The 17,662-nt window shown below is 39.1% G+C and overlaps 1 protein-coding gene across 11 annotated transcripts in view; it reads right to left on the bottom strand.

Annotated features, from left to right (window-relative positions):
* The window catches only part of pkp4 (plakophilin 4), a 191,169-nt gene that overhangs the window by 30,578 nt on the left and 142,929 nt on the right, over positions 1 to 17,662 (bottom strand). For all 11 annotated transcript variants that reach the window (XM_048534752.2, XM_048534750.2, XM_048534754.2 and 8 more), the window contains 4 exons: positions 9,933 to 10,146; positions 3,856 to 4,039; positions 3,343 to 3,460; positions 565 to 756 (listed from right to left, as the gene is read on the bottom strand). In XM_048534752.2, coding sequence (XP_048390709.2) covers positions 565 to 756; positions 3,343 to 3,460; positions 3,856 to 4,039; positions 9,933 to 10,146 — 708 coding nt within the window. The remainder of the gene's footprint in view (positions 1 to 564; positions 757 to 3,342; positions 3,461 to 3,855; positions 4,040 to 9,932; positions 10,147 to 17,662) is intronic.

The raw sequence follows: 17,662 nt of genomic DNA, 5'->3' as shown, positions 1-17,662 counted from the left end.
AATGACAATTTTATAATCACAGGCAGCCTGGCTGTTTTACACTTCTTTGGGACCATTGTGTTGCTCTTCAATTTATCTGATCAAGTTTTTGACAAGATTTGAAGCTTGGGTTGTGGATGAGGCTGTAAACTTGTGTGCCTAGCTGGTGTGTTTGGTTGCAGACATTTCATGACCCTGCTAGGTAACATCGTCAGTGCGCCCCTGGTGAAGCGTTGGTATGCTGTCCCGCTTGTTAATTATATGCCTTGGTTTGCTGGCATTACTTCCGGTTCTGTTTTATAGTGAAACTCTAAACAAACACATTGAGCTGGACCCCATGTACACCACCCCTGCAAACTGTGGCATATAATTAACAAACAGGATAGAACACCAACGCTTCACTGGAGGCACACTGAATGTTACCTAGCAGGGTGATGAAACGTCTATAACCAAACACAATGGCTTGGTGAGCAAGTCTACAACCTCGACTCATTTGATCAATCAATTTTTTGTCGTTGATTTAGATCCTATGAAGCATACAAACACAGCTCTAAACCATAGTTTTACTAAAATGTAAGCATTTACCTGATCTTCCTGGGGCTCTTTCTTTTTCTTTTTCTTCTTCTTACCCCAGCAACCAGTTTCAGCATCTTTATTGGGAGAGTCACTACCAAGTAATCCATCAAGTTCACTTGTTCCCATCAGACGAGCTTGTGGAACCTCTAACTCTAAGCGATAGGACAGGTTTCTCAAGATGCAAACACAGTTTTCAACAGTCTGAAATAAGAAACATAACTGGAATGCCACTTATTTAAATAAACATTGTCAAGCCACTGTAGCCAACTTGTCTCCACTTGCAGAACTTACAACAGTATCCAAAATTAGATGCGTTCTATAATTGAATAATGTTTGTTGGATAATCCTGAAATCTGACAATTTATGCTGACAACTAATTTGTCAGTTAGAATCAGTGTGGTATACTTGCGTGTACTGGATGCTACACACATTAACACATGAGGGCCTATTCCCTTTAGGCAGAAAGAACATGTACATGCACTATGCCAGTGTCAATTCAACAAAACAAGTAACAGCCATTTCTGGTTCAATTCTCAGAGCAATGCCCTGACCCAGACTCAACCTGCCTGCTTTACTGTTAATCTGCATTAATGGGTGCATTCCTGATGGCAAAATCACTTCCAAAGTCCACTTGCCAACCAACCCACATCCATCTCATGCAGTATAAATGAGAAGTTTTCCCTTAAAATTGTACATAATTTTAACATTTCTGAACAGATTGTTTATGACACACTTCTGGGACATGGGACTCTCAGATTACCATTATATCACAATAGGCCCAACCCCTGGAAATTGTATTCTTGCAAAACGTACTGATGAATGCAAAGTGAAATGCTTTGACATAGATGTCTCTTTTCTGCAACAATCAATTTTGAATTATCAAACAGTAATCTAGGGAAATTTGGAAGATTACAAACAATGCATTCACACTCTACAGCCACATTCTTGAAGATTCCAGCATTTGGGTCATCAGATCCCAGTTTTTAGTCCTATAAATCTCCTGAATACTTTTTCTCTCATGATGTTTTAAAACTTGTTCATGGATATGAGTGCTATTGGTTAGGCCAGCATATACTGCATCCTATTAATTGCCCAGGCAGCAGTTAAGCACCAGTCACATTACTTTGGATCAGGAGTCACTAGTTAGCCAGACCTGGTAAGGATCGTAAAAATTCCTTCTAAACAACATTAGAGAACCAGATGATTTTTATGACAATTGACAGTGTTTCTTTAGCATTTCACTTCTGACTTTTTTTGAAATGCAGATTCAGGTTTCAAAAATCTAACATTGTTCAAAAACCTGTTCCTCACAACATGAGCCTAGGAATATGAAGATAATTGTTTAAGATATCTGCTATTTCTTTGCTTCCTTTATTATTTCCCCATTATTCTCCTTTAAGGAACTAATGTTTATTCTCTTCCTTTTTGGCATACCTGAAGGTCTTACTGTTGGTTCTTACCTTCTCTAGCATATAGTCTCACACTCTAATTATTTCTTATTTTTTCCGTAATTACTTGCTGATTTCTAGAGATTCCCAACCTTGTGGCCTTCTACCAAATCACTGCATCATTGAATGTCTTTTCTTTCTATTTCAAATCTTTAGCTTCCTCAGTGAGGCACAATGGTATATCCTTCTTGTGGAATCATTTTTTGAGTGGAATACACATTTGAGTTCTACAATATCTCCTTAAAAATCTGTCCCTGCTTATCTTCAGTCTTACCTTTTAACCTATTGTCCCAGCCCACTGTTGCCAATGTTATCTTCATGAATTTAAACAAAAGATAATTACAAACAGAAGACATTAGTCCCAGACCCAAATCTCCTGAGAAACTGTGTTATGATCACTCTGGTAGAGGATGCCTTAATGAGAAATCATTAAATAATCTTGTTTCAATCAGGTCTGAATGAGTGTACACCTGGTTGGCATAAGAAATCATCTGGACCACATTCTATGCACACATTCTCCAAGCTACCTTTTCCAATTTGATCTCAAGCAATTCGAAAATCAGAATCACCTATGATTGATAGTGTATCTTCCTTACAACCCCCAGTAGTTTTTGAGGTGTAATAAGTTTTACAGCGTAGCTACCATTAGGGGTCCTATGAATATTTCCCACGAGAGGCTTTTTTCCTGTACTATTTGTAATCTCTACCTGAAACAGATTCTAAATTAATTTCTTACATACGAACATTTATTGACAGAGCTAACCACCACTGCCTCTTTTTAAAAAAGATCAAAAACTTTTGAATATTCACTTCCACCCTTGGCTATTTCACAGCAATTTTTGCAATGCTCATCATATCAGGATTTATTTGTGGTATCCCACTTTGCAAAGTGGGTCTTGCATCTGTTAGGCATTATGCTGGCAGCTTTAAGTGAAAGTCAGCCTACCCAGTTAAGGGATCACCACAAATCTGAATCACTAATAGTTTGTGGATTCTATTATTAGATCTTATTAGAGATTGAGAAAATAATTTTACATTAAAAATGCTTGTTCTATTTTATTCCATTTGATAATGTCAGTACTTAAAACAAGTGGAAACGTTGCTGCTGCTGCTGTGATTCCATATCAACAAGTTTCAGTGTGCTCAAGACAGAAATGGAGATTAGGAGTGAAAATTGGGAATTAAAACAAAATCAAGTGTTTTTAACAACTTATTTTCAAATTCACTGACTGTTTTGTCAGTGTTATGCAGTTCTCACAGAATCAAATCAAAATAATGATACAATCATGATTAATGGAGCACTATCCAGGAAACAGCCTAAGAAGCACAAATCACAAACCTTGCTATCGTAATCTGCAGCATTAACGCACATCTGGATCACATATAGTAATGAATCCACCAATCCCTCACAAGATCGGATCTTCTTTCGAGCCTCTTCACCTGCAGAGCTAAGATTTCTGCAACATGGCAAACTTGTTAAAAAAAGCAGCTCGCTAACACATACAGGTAACAATAAACATTTCATTGAATTAAACATAACAAAATTAGGTAGTTTTAGTAGAACAGCCACTTGTTCAACATTAATGCCAGGGACAACCAAAGTCCAGGAGAACTAGCATCTTATGCAACAGTGACAAAAGTAAGATTGACAGACAAAATGAGTGAAAAAACAAAAAAAAAAAAATTTACAACAAAAATAACCACCAAATTTCGTAAAAGCAGTTATTCAAACACACAATTTTGTACTTAAAAACATACAACTTAAAATAACTTTTGGTTTTACAGCTACAACCCTTCAAAATATTTCCATATTCATGACCATTGAGTGGAGGAGGGTAATTTACTTATTTACCTTAGACATCCAGTAGTATTTCGCAGTACTAAAGAAGCATGGAACTTCACTTTTCTGTCTTCATCAAAAGAAGAGCTGCTCCACCCTGAATGAGGTATCACGACACTATTTGTGAGAGTTGTTAGAGCATCACGAATAATTGGCATCTTCACTGCATCACATGAAGACAAATTCCAGAGAACTCCTAAAAAAATTGTAAAGTACAATCAGTTCCCATCATTTTCTGATTTGACCCCAGAACTTTTCCCCATGCAAAGAATAGCTATTCAAATCTTCGAAACTGGTTGATTGGGGTGTAATGCAAATACATTGAGATACACAAAGCATCACAATTAGGTGCAGCAGGCTGAATGGACCAGAGATTGTTTCCCCTGTTTTAAATTACAGTAAGTCTTCACTAAAGTTGAGGCTGCATTCCCGAAAATGATAATATAGAACTACCATTAAAATGTTTAGTTAGGTTCTGAAAGATCTTCCTCATCAGTTAGAAACATTAAAACAGTATACCTTCTGATCTGAAATATTTTACACTGCTAAAAATTTCTGCACTGAAGAAATTTTTTAAAATAAACTAAGTTTAAAAACATGCAAGAAAAATACAACTTGAAACCTATAGCCAACTTGCCCCTAGTCCTATTTCCCCGAATGTCCTGCTATCCAATTCTCTTGCTTGCTGTAGTCCCCCTCTGTTCTCCATACCTCCATGTCGTGGGCACTGCCAACCTTCACTGCCCCATTATGTCAGAGGTATTCTTGATTTCTTTGAATTATTTCCATAATACATGCTTTTCACTGTTTAAAGTCTGGAGCCAGAAGTAAATACAACAAATTGTAGACATTTTAACATAAATACTGATGTAAAAATGTAAGGGTGATGGTGGCAGAGTGGTAATGTCACCAGTAAGAGACCAGAAGTCCAGAACCCCAGTGTAATCTGTTGGGGGCACGGATTCAAATGGCACCATGGCGGCTGTCCTTATCCGGTTTGACCTACACGTGACTCCAAATCCTCAGCTATATGGCTAACACTTAACCATCTGAAGTAGCCTAGCAAGCTTCTCAGTTTAAGGGAAATTCGGATTCCGCCACAAATGCTGCCATTGCCACTCACATCCATTTTCCACGAAAGAATAAAGTCATTCTTAAAGCCAATAAAATTAGTAAAATATGGGATTTAGTTTTCCAGCCACTGCCTAAGCAGCAAAAAGATTGGTGCCTCCTTTTTGTAGTTATCTTTCAACTACCTTTCTAACATCTCTACTGTTTTTAAGTGGTTATCCTCAAAATTAATCTTTGTACTATTCCTCATCTCACTAGGCCTTGACTGCTGCACTTTTTAAAAATACATTTGCTAGTCTACATCAGCTTTGGTGACTTTGATTTTGTTCTTAAAATGTCTATTTATAGTGGTCCTTATCTTGCATTTATCTTTATTCCATGTACATTTCAAATTATTTTTTGCTTGGAATATATTCAGATTTAAAGCTCTTTATAGCAAACTTTTTTCTGACATAACATTTTAAACTTTTCAGATGTATAGATGCCCTATTTCCAGTATATTTAGGAAGCATTCAAATGTGCTGCATGCTGTAGATACAATGGTTTTCAAATGATACAGCACTGATGATTTTCTCTTACACCAAAATACAATAGTTCCTCACATTATGTTCCTGAAAAGTGTGCAACTTTAAATGAAGCAATGTTAATTTGATTACTGGATTATCTCACTACAGCCAATGCAAAAGTTTCATTTGGGTTCTGTAGGGTCGTACTCCTCAGAAAAAAGGACAATCAAACATTATACCCTGCAAGTTTAATCACCATTCCCATACTTGAGATAGTTTATCACAAAACTAAGGAAATGTTCAGGCATGGCAAAAAGACGGTAAAATTATTTAACTGCTGGTGAAGTTTCCCCTACTTTTTTGGAGATTTCATGACTATGTTTGCTTCAAAATCCATTTTGATAAATTCACATTAAAACATTTACATTTAGACTTCTCTCAGAAGAAACAATCCAACTCCTACTTTAGAACCCTTTTCATCCATCGTTAAGTAGGGATTACTTAATGACATTATCATAGCTGAATTCCTCACTAACATTCTGGTAGTGACCACTGACCACAGACAGATCTGGACCAGTCATATTAATGCTGTGACTATAACAGCTGGATACAGGCTAACATCTTTGCAGTGAACAACTCATCTACTGCCTCCCCAAAGCCTGTCCATCAGCTACACGGCACAAGCAGGGAGTGTGGTTGAATACTCCCCACTGGTTTGAAGGGTTGCAGCTCCAATAACACCCAGGCTACTTGACACCATCCAAGACAAAGCAATCTACCTGACTGGTACCCCATCCATCAACCTCAGTAATAATTTCCTTCATTAACAGCGCACGCTTGCAGCAGTGCGCACTACCTATAAGGTTCACTGCTATAAACTTAAAGTTCCTTTGTCAGAATCTTCCAAACTTGTGGCGCAACCACCTAGAAAATATGCAGGAGCACCTGCAATTTCCCCTCCATACCACATATCATGACTTGGAACTATATTGCAACTCCTTTACTATTACTGGTTTAAAATTCTGGAATTTCCTTCCTTACAGCACTGTGGATGTCCTTCCATCTCACGGCGAGCAGTAGTTTGAGAAGGGAGTTCACAAATGCCTCCTTCAGGACTATCAGATACAGGCAATAAGTGCTCACCTAGCCAGCAATGCCTATATCCCATACAAATAATGCACTGTGCTAATATCAGAAAGAATTGGTAAGTGATTAATCTGGAATTCCCTTAAGGGCAGCACAGTGGCACAATGGTTAACACTGCTTCCTCAGCGTGCCAGAGACCCGGATTGCAGCTTCGGACAACTAAAAGTGGAATTTGCATATCGTCCCTGTGCCGGTGTGGGGGTCCTCTGGGTGCTCTGATTTTTTCCCCCACTGTCCAAAGACATGCAGGCTAGGTGGATTGGTCATGGCAGACGTGGGTTTATGGGGATAGTTCGGGGATGGGGGGGGGGGTGGGCATGATGTTCTTCAGAGGATCAGTGCAGACATGATGGGTTGAATGATTTTAAAGTATGTTACCAGGAGATATCCTGTGACAATGCATATGAATCTGCCACACTTTCTGTTGATATCTCTCTCATACTCCTACCTTCAGTCTTTCTTTCTCACAGATTACGCTCTCAATGCAGGTTTATTTTTGGCACATCATTAGCTTGCTTGTAGCAGAGCACTGAATGCAGCCATGATAGGAGAGAAGGGAATAGTGCGCTAAGAACAAGACAAGGTTGAAAAACAATAAATGGCTACTTGGGTGCTCAAGGTGAGCAGGACAAGAGCATTGGGATGCTGGAGTGTAGTTGAGTGCAGTAATGAAAGCAGGGAGAACACACAAGGACTAGGAGAGTGCCAAAGACAACACCACCAAGGTGTCTGAGCAGAGTGGCATACATAAAATTTAAAATAAGCAAAAACAGAAAATTACAAACAAAACTTACCAGTTTAAAAAAAGTTGATAAAGAAAGTGTCAGATAGGCTTATGCTACCTATATGGGAGAACTGGAAAGCAAATATAACAGTAATGCAAGCACATGTTATTTCAGATAATAGTAAGTATTGCTTGTCAGAAAAAAAAAATGATTACACGGGAGTTGTGACAACAGGGAGAATGTTCAGTCATAAGAAAACCAAGTGCAGAAGCAGGAAAACAAAAAGGTACTTCAGGACAGGGTCTATTAACAGTCCTTAATTGAAGGTCATGAAGATGTCACAGTGTATGACCATGAAGCAACTGTTCTTCTTTTGCAGACTATTAGAATACCAAAAAGGAAACCTTGCCCTCCCACTTTGCTAGCTTCTACTTTATTACTTGTTAGTTGTTAAGGCTTCAGGAGCGTATACCATGGCACGTTGAAAGCTTTGGTGAAAAGGAAAAAATTGCAGCAGAAAATAAAAATATGCAAGATGTCAAATGTACAATTTCAGAAATGCTTAGTGTTTTAAAAAAAAACAGAATTAACGTTCAATTAGACAGCAGAAAGAGACAATATAAGGCAAGCCAGGTATATTTTTGTGTCAGACATCCACTTTGTATAGGTGAAACACACATTGAGTCCTAAAATTCAAAACGACGTTACATTTTCTTAGTATGAGGTATGCCCATGCTTATAGTGCAAAAAATCAGTGGCCAGAATCACACGTGGAATAATTTGATGCACATAAATGGAACAAAGTCAGGAAATCATTTTTTTTGAGCTGTACAAAATAACGGAGGGATTCCATACAAATACCTCAAATTAGCATTTTAAAGACAAATTAATTATTTATTTGTGAGAAATAATAGATTATTAATTTATAGAATATAAATTGTAAAAGCGGGGGACAGGACTAGTTAGTCTTTATAGGTTCCTTCAAAGGGTTTTGTGTAAGCTATTAATATGTAGATATGAAATTCTAAATATGCAAAGCAGTATCAGCAACGTTTCACTTGAAACAATTCTACGTGTTCTCTACATTTCAATTATGTTTACTGTGGAATTACAGGGGTGCAATAGATTTAAGTGAACTTTTTTTTAAAAAAGGTTACATCATTGTCACAAACAGAATCTTCTTGCACTGAGACAAACAAAACGTTAAGAAAAATGTCAGTGAAATAATTAAATTGATTTATACCAGGCTTGTCCAACAGACAGCCCACCACCTGAATTCAAATACAGCAAGCAGAACTGGAAAATTCTGCAAGATGATGTTCTTCCAATTGGATATCATTTCTCACTGACAGTTGCTGTTGATCAGCTCTTCAGTGGTTAAAATGATGGAGTTGAGAGCTTTGGAAAGTAGCCATTGGGATCAGGCTGTGCCCTGAGCAGTGCAAGTGGGTCAGTGAGAATGCAATGGATGGGACATCTGGGCCAGTTTGTAGACAGATGCTTTTCTGGAAGCATGGTGACAGGTACAGGGAATGAAGCTGAGTCAGCAAACAAGTCAGCGGAAGAAAAGACTCTGCCCTTCCAGTGCAGGTATCAAGTGCCTGAAAGGACAACTATCAAGATGGCAGAATGGGTTTCTGAAATTGTGGGGGTGTGAGGGGTACGTGCAATTAACGGAGGGAAGGAAGAGGTAGAAGTGAGCGGGGAAATGGAGAGAGGAGGAAAGAGTGAGAGAGAGTACACACACAAGACAGGGCTAGAGGGAGAGAAGGGGGGAGAAAGGACCGCAGGGAAGGAACCAAGACAAAACCATCCTCTTCCTCCGTCCTACTCTTTCCCCTAAACGTATTCACAAATATGCTTGGAGAAGATGAAAACCCAAAGATGAAGGGCAATCATCTTCCAACTTCCACTTTCAAATAAATTCTGCTGAGGCCAGCGCAGAATGTGCCATGACAGAAACAAAAACAAGATCATTCTAAGTTAAACCCAACCCTTTGGATTGATCCGTAGGTCCACTCCCTTCCTGAGCGGGGCTTTGGACATGGTCTCTCTCGCTCTGGCTCTGCTACTTTACCAAAAATGGCAAAACAATTAGTTAGTACTGCTGCATGGCATTTTTCAATGGTCATTATTATTAATTACTTATTTACCTTACCGATCGGATTGTTCTTCCCTTAAACAAATGATTAAAAAGAGGCCAAACCTCATCTTTCTGAAATTTGCTCAGAGATCTAGTGAGGGGAAAAAGAATTGAAGTGCAAACTCCCCCTGAAGACAGGTTGGACAAGCCTGATTTTTGTCAATGATGTCACCAGGTCTTCATTTTGGAGACTGGAACATCCCAAGCCATAGATTTCTCATTGCAGTGAAAGGGTGAACTCAACAACTGCAATTGGTGATATTAGTGCCCACATTACCATACCAGCTATACCACAGCCTTTTAAAACATGTATTAACCTGGAGCTGCTTTCAGATAGCTCAATGACTACATGGACTCGCGCTGGGATAAAGAACTACATATAAATGTGAAAGGATGCAAGTTTGAGCCCTTGTCGACAAGGCACACATCAGTAGGAGCAAAATCACTTCATGAATAATAGTTCCATAGTCACAATTTATACAGTGTGTCAACACTCACCAGTAATGAGTTCCCGCATTTCTGCGTCCACTGTTTTTCGTAACAAACGCAATAAAGCTGGGATTCCGCCGGCATTTTTTACGGCTATTTTATTCTCATCAGTTGTTCTTCCATAAACCAGGTTCCGAAGTGCACCACATGCATTTTTATGTACTTCGAGGACTTTATGATCCAGAAGATCAACTAAATGTTTAATTCCACCTAACATACAGACCTTTGGGAAATAAACAAGATACACAGAATGCTTAATTTGTACTGTACACATACATATATAATTTTAAAAGATACATTACTAACCCTACACAATCAAAAGGTTTGCTCTCTTGAATTCATATGCTATTTAACCCTTCCACCACAAAACACTCTCATTCAATAAATTTGTGCATAATGAAATCATTTGATAGAAGGAAGGTCAAGATTTGGAAGCTAGATGACTGCCCACGTGAAAATAAAAAAAAAGGTGTCACATTGTCAAATTCTCCAGAAGTTATTTATATCTATTCAAGGTGGTCATAAACAAGACATAAACAAACATTAAAATGTCCCTCACTCCACAAATAATCTGTTAAATGCCATATTAACAGCCCAACATACAAAATTACATAATTCCACATATTGTGGGCCATAATCAGCAAGGTTACCAGCTAAGCACTCAAGGTGAAATTCCTTCCACGGCATTTTCCAGTTTATTTCAAAATATCAGATTCTTGTCTGCTATTCATCACGAGGAGGCCATCAGATCTAATCTAACGTAACACTAATTAGTCACCATGATATCAGTAGACACAAAAAATTTTTATTGTTTCCCTCCCTCTTTTATAGGGGCAGCTAGCTCTTACTTGCGACAGCACCTTACCACACCCACAACAGAATGATCAATATCAGTAACTTGTACACAAACTTGATGTCAACATTGACTGGATGCTGTCCCAAAGTTATGCAATTTTACTAAACTAGGGCATCATTTCAAAATTCATTATTGCATAGTTATAACTGTGATAATGGTTTCAATAGATACTTGGGGCAGTTTGATGAATTACACACCCACAGCTATACTTCAATTAAAAAGTTCTAATCATCGTTGAAATATATGTTAAGAAAATTTTAGATAATAGAAGTTGTAACAGCAACTTTACTTGCATACGTTAATCACTTCCAAACATAAAGTGGTTTCTCTTTCTCAATACACTTAATTTGGCAATTTGCATACATAGATGGCAATACAAGATATACAAAAAAGCAGTGGAGTACCTTTGTACCAAATCCTATGATTGCAATAGCAAAGTACACAAATATATTCCTTGACTGATTGTTTCGAGATGATACTGTGCAGAAACAATGAGCAGAAAGTGTAGTTGTTCCAAAACAGCTTTGTAACAATCAAAATAAATGCTCTTAATACCTGACAGAATCATTTTACACATGGCGTGTTGGTGCGTGAACAAAGGAACAGGAGTAGGCCATTCAGTCCGTCGAGCCCACCCTGCCATTCAGTATGATCATGGCTGATTGAACACTTCAATGCCTTTTACCCTCTCCATCTGCATAATCCTGCATGCTGCTGGTAATCAAAAATTTAATCAATCTTTACCTTAAGCAGACTCAAAGACTGAGCTTCCACAAGCTTCCATGGAAGAGAATTCCAAAGGGCTATATCCTTATAATTAAGGGAAAATCCATTCTTATTGAATGCAGAAAGTGAACTGAAGCAAAAATAAATTATGGTTTTGTAACTGCATTAAAATTACAGCCAATTTGAAAATTTGAGACAATGAGCATTGCAATTATGTCACCTTAGTGACGCATTTGTCACTAAGATTGAGCCTGCCTCTGTTACTTCCTTGACTTCTGCTAAGGCCACTTGGTCAAACATTCTCCACAACGCACCCCATCTACTTTGGGCCTTTATTTTTTTCTTATTTGTTTCCTGTTCTCCATTGAGCCCCTCCGAGTTCATGTTGATCACAAGACCAATTGCTTGTTCCTTTCACCTTATTCCCATTAAACCATCAACCTTGAAGGCTCCCTCTATGAATGAATGGATTTGTGAATTAGCTTTATTGTCGTCATGTACTCAAATCACCACTTACACCATCTTAGGTACAAAGTTACAGCTTCTTCAGTTACAAGGTTATTTATAATGTAACAATGTCACCAACACAGCGTCATCTAAGGTACGGAGTGCCTAGGTACCACCATTAGTTACAGAATAGAGAAATGAAAGAGAAAAAAGTTATATTACAGCTATACACAGTATAATCACTGATCAGAAGAACAAGAAGCAAAGTTAAAAAGATTAAAATCAGAGTCTGTCTCCAAGGGCTTTCTGCAGATCAGCATTGGGGGGGGTTTCATCTGGTCTGACTGCTGGCTGCCGTTGTGCCCTGCGCTGGGCCGCTGGCATCCCTGCTCCGGGCCGCTGGCATGCCCTTTCCGGACTGCTGACCCAGCTTTGGGGGCCTCATGTCTAAAGCTGAGAGTCTGAGAAGACCAAAGCGAAGAAAACCACAGACAGGACGAAAAGAGGGATGATGAGGGAGATGTGATTCAGGGCTCTTATGATGCAGTGGTACTGTCCAACCTCAACCAGCAGACTCTGGTTCACATCCCACCTGTTCCAGAGGTGTACAAGAACATCTCTGTAGTAGGCTGTTAAAAAATATCTTCCACAATTAAAAAAGGGTGACTCATGCCGCTGTAATTAAATGCTTGTCTGGGCCATTTCAAAGGAAGTCAGCAGTCACCCACATTGCAATAGGTCACAGGTAGCCCAGACTGGGTGATTAGAAGGTAAGGATGTGCAGATACTAAACCAAAACCAAACACGCTGTTAAAATCTGCGAAGGTCCCTCGGAGCGTTGCTTGCAAGTAGCTGCACATACACAAATCAATCATGAAATTGCCATAGAGGAACCAACAGTTTGCTCATTAGCAGTGGTCATTAAGTTCAGCACATGAGATCTCATGGCAATCTGGAAGAGTGACACAGTGCAACTCATGGACCACATACAGCAAAAGGACATTCGAAGAAATATTTGACAAAAACTAAAAGAACTGTATTTTGAAGGAGGGTCACTGGAGCCAAAATATTAACTCTGATTTATCTCTACAGATACTGCCAGACCTGCAAGGCTTTTTCAGCAATTTCTGTTTATTTTAGGAGAAATATTGCTGACCATCTTTTAGGAACTGTGTGTAACTTTAAATTTAGATTTTACTTTTTGAGGAAATCACATGGTTTCACTCGGTTTAAGAATTGTTCTTGTGAGCTCACTTCCAAGAAGTTTGTAGAAAGGTTACTGCTATCTGAAACTAAAGGTGTTGAATCTAAATAAGGGCAATTATGAAGTTATGAGAAGGATATTATCTGTGGTAGACTAGAAAAATACATTAAGGTTTCATAGTAGTTAGGCAATGGCTACTATTTGAAAAAAGCATGATTCCATTCTGGCAAAAATACCCAAAAGGGAAACTGAGAAAACCATGGCTAAAAAGGCAAGTAAAAGATAGTATGGGATCAAAGGAGAAGATTGAGAAAGTTGCTAAAAAGGTATAAACATAAAGATTTGGAGAATTGTAGAATTCAAAGGAGAACCAGGGACCCAGGTTTGATTCTACCCTCAGGTAGAATCTGCGTGGAGTTTGCACATTCTCCCTTTGTCTGCAGATGTTTCATCTAGGTGCTCCAGTTTCCTCCCACAATTCACAGATGTGCAGGCTGGGTTGATTAGCCATGGGAAAGCAGAGTTGCAAGGACAAGGTCGAAGGGTGGGCCTGGGTGTGATACTCTTTGGATGGTTAGTGTAGACTTGATAGACCAAATGGCCTGCTTCCACACTATAGGGATTCTATGATAAAGGGATAACAAGGACCAATGCGATAAAGACTGATTATAGAATTTGAATGCAGAACTGTATGAATCATAAAACACATTAAAAAGCTCTAAATATGCAAATAAAACAGGAAACAATTAGCAAATACAAATGTGGGTCCATTACAGGCATAGTCAAGAGAATTTATAACAGGTAGAGAAGTTTAGTTCGTTCTTAGGTTTGCCATCATCTGAACTAACGATGTTCTAAGAATGCACTGAATACGAGAAACTTAAAGAAATCAGGATAGTAAGAAAGTAGTACTGGCAAAATTAATAGGACAGAAGATGACTAGATGACCTTCACCCTAAAATGCTGACAAAGATATCTACAGAGATAGTGGATGCATTAGTGAACATCTTTCAAAGTTCTATTTATTTGCAATGGTGCCTTCAGATTGTAAACATAACATCACTGCTGAGAACAGAGAGAGAGAAAATACAGAACTATGGATTTGTTAGCCTAACATTGGCAGTGAAAATGTTCAAATCTATTTAAAGATCATGATTACTGGATACTTAGAAAAATAACTGTCTGATTATGCAGAGTCAGTATAGATTAAAGCAAAAGAAATCACATTTGACAAACATGATAGTTTTTCTCAGGATGTTACTAACAGTGTTGATAGGAGAAACCATTGGATGTAGTGTATTTAGATTTTCAGAAGGATTTTGATAAAGTCCCATGCAGGTTAGTAAACAAAACTAAAGCACATGGGATTGGACATAATATACCAGCAGTGATTGAGAACTTGTTAATAGGTAGGACGCAGGACCTAGCAAGAAGTGGGTCATTCTACGGTTGGCAGACTGTGACTAGTGAGGTTACTGTAAGATCAGTGATTGGGCTCTAGTCCCAGTTTATGATCTTCAATGATCTGCATGGGGACCAACTGTATTACTTCCAATGTTGCAAATGTACAAAAGATTGGTGGGAATGCGAGTTGCGAGGAGAATGTAGAGAGGCTTAGAGGGGATTTTGGTAGGCTGAGGGAGAAGCAACAGTGTGACAGATTGAATACAATATGTTAAGTGTGAGGCTATTCATTTTGATAAGAGGAACAAAGATGCAGAGTACTTCTTAAACAGTGTAACATTGGAAAGGGACAGTTGGCAATTTGGTAAGCAAACAGTATGTTAGCCTTTATTTCAGCATAGGAGCAAAGGTGGCAGAGGGTGAATAATTTCTCACAGGTTCTGTAAGTTAGCTTCACTCCAGCAGTGAGGTGAAGTATTGCAGTGGGACAGATTTAGAAGAGTTCGGTCAATGACACAGCCCTGCTTGGGGCTGGTCCAAATGAGCAATGGACTGGTGGTGGAGCCATTTGGCAATACCAGGACTTCTGTGTCATCGTGCAGCAGGCGGAGGATGGTAACGAACGTCATGGTGCAACCCAAGTGGAGAAGGATGCTCCATTACGCATTGGAATTGGTATCAAAAGGTCTTTGTAAAGTCTAAGGATGCCACATACAGGAGTAGAGATAGTGGGAACTGCTGATGCTGGAGAATCTGAGATTACAAGGTGTAGAGCTGGATGAACACAGCAGGCCAAGCAGTATCAGAGGCAAGAAAGCTGATGTTTAGGGTCTGGACCCTTTAGAAAATTTCAGCTGTTTCACCTGCTGTGTTCGTCCAGCTCTAAACCTTGTTATCTCAAGTACAGGGGTAGGTTCTTTTCTCTGTATTTCTCATGCAGCTGTTGCGCAGTGAAAATGCTGTTTGTGCTCTTGTAGCTGAAAGCCACACTGCGACTCTGGGAGGAGTTCCTCAGCCATTGCAGGCAGTTGTGGAGGACCTTGGCAATGACTGGGAATCACTGGCCAAAGGCTGTCCAAACTGGAGGAGGAACATTCGGGAGGGTGTTGAGCACCGAGACTTGCCATCGGGAAAAAGTGGAAGACGGATGAAAACAGCATAAGGAGTGTGCTGCCACAACAATGTCCCATCTACCCCTTCCTGTGATATCCACCTGCCCCAAGTGTTATAGAGCCTGCGGTAGCCACACCAGTCTATACAGCCACCTATGGATTCATCCCTATAGGGGAACAGAGTCATCCTCGTTTGCAAGGGATCACCAATGACAAAGACGACGACAGCAGCATAACTGTCTTGCTTCAACTGTATAAAATGTTAGTAAGACTGCCCCGGTATATTGTATATAGGTCTGGTTTCTTTGCCTAAGCAAAGATACATTTATCACAGAAGGAGTGCAGAGGCGGCTCACTACATTGATTCCTAGGACTGTCCTATAAAAGGAGAGATTGAGGAAACTGGGCCAATATTTTCTGGAGTTTAGATGAATGAAAGGAATTGACAGAGTAGATGCAGACAGGAACATTCTCCTGCTTTTGGGGTCTAAACTACGGACACAACCTCAGAATAAAAGGCAAGTCATTTAGTACTGGGATAAGGAGGAACTTCTTTACTTAATGGGTACCAAAGCTTGGGAATACTCTATACCAGAGTGCTGTGGAAGCTCTGTCATGATTTCCAGTTCCTAGTGACATCAAATGATATAGGCATACCAAAGAATATGGCATTGAGGGAGACTGTCAGCCAGGATTTGGAATGGAGGGGTCAATGGCCTACTTATGCTCTTATGTTCTTATTAGAAATCTGCAAGCCTGTTATACACATTTTTTAAACACTAAACATATCCAACCCTTGAAATGAAGAGGTGAGGTCAGTAGTTTGATAAAAAGATAGGAAGAAAGCTCTTTTGCTGCCTAGCAACAAGGGTCCAGAGAGACAGGAGATCTGGTAAAATCCATATGGGAGCTGCAGAGTGTAAGTGTGTGAGTGTGATAGGTGAGACAAATCCTGAAATTTGAGTTTAAAGGAGCTTATTTGTTTGCTTTGAAATGGAAGAAATTAGTTTAGTTTGGAGTTTGTTTTAGGTATCTCAGAGAGACATAAACTGAAGAAAAGGCTGTTATTAAATGAGGAGGAATTTCACTAGAAAGAAACAGACTGCAATTGTGCTAGCCTGAGCAAGAAGCATTCATTTGGAAATATCGTACGACAAAGGTAAAAAAGGCTGTGGTAACAATGAAAAGACTGGCATTCAATGAATAGCTCTGCAGTGGGCCAACATGGACATGATGGGCAAATGGCCACTCTGTCCTAAAACAATTCTGTGATCTTCTCAGAAAAAACAGTTTCAATTCTTCCAAAAGAACAATTATGAAAGGAAAAAGTTATACAAATAGATAATCTACTTGCCAAGGCTGGTCATAGATCTTTCTGCTACGCAATATATTCTCCATTAATTTTCCTGTATGGCCCTACTTGCATCAGTGCCTAATCAATAAATTATGGCCGATTGTGAAGCTTTATTAGGCGTATCAGTAATATTGGAAAAAACAAAATTAAAACAAACTTAAAATAAAACTAACAAAACATTTTACATCTCCCTCAAAAATTGTTCCCTCAGCAATGGTCCAAGTCTCATCTTCAAACTCAAAATGTCATTCATTATGTTCTGCGGCATCACCATTATACTAAGCAAATAGTTCTAGCGTTCAAAACTAGGCAGCCAAGACCATCGGTGATGAACAAAATCAATATTCCAGCATATTCCTCACACCTGCAACCAAGGTGATAGAACTTAGTTCAACAAGTGGACGACAGTGTGTCAAGAGTAGCACCGAGGAGGATCTGGTCAAGATGATTAGATCAGAACAGGAAATGCACAAATATACCAGATGTGGGCAAAAAAAAAATCCACAGTTAACGTGCTCAGGTTGATGACAGTCATAGACATTAATTCATAACATTAACTCCATTTCTGTCTCCTCCAATGCTGTCTGATCTTTTTCATTTCTGATTTCCAGAACCTGCGGTATTTGGCTTTTGGAT

The sequence above is a fragment of the Stegostoma tigrinum genome, chromosome 7 (genome assembly GCF_030684315.1).
Source record: "Stegostoma tigrinum isolate sSteTig4 chromosome 7, sSteTig4.hap1, whole genome shotgun sequence".
Taxonomy (NCBI): Eukaryota; Metazoa; Chordata; class Chondrichthyes; order Orectolobiformes; family Stegostomatidae; genus Stegostoma; species Stegostoma tigrinum.
Note: the sequence above shows the minus strand (reverse complement) of the source record. Positions and strands in the feature narration are given on the sequence as shown.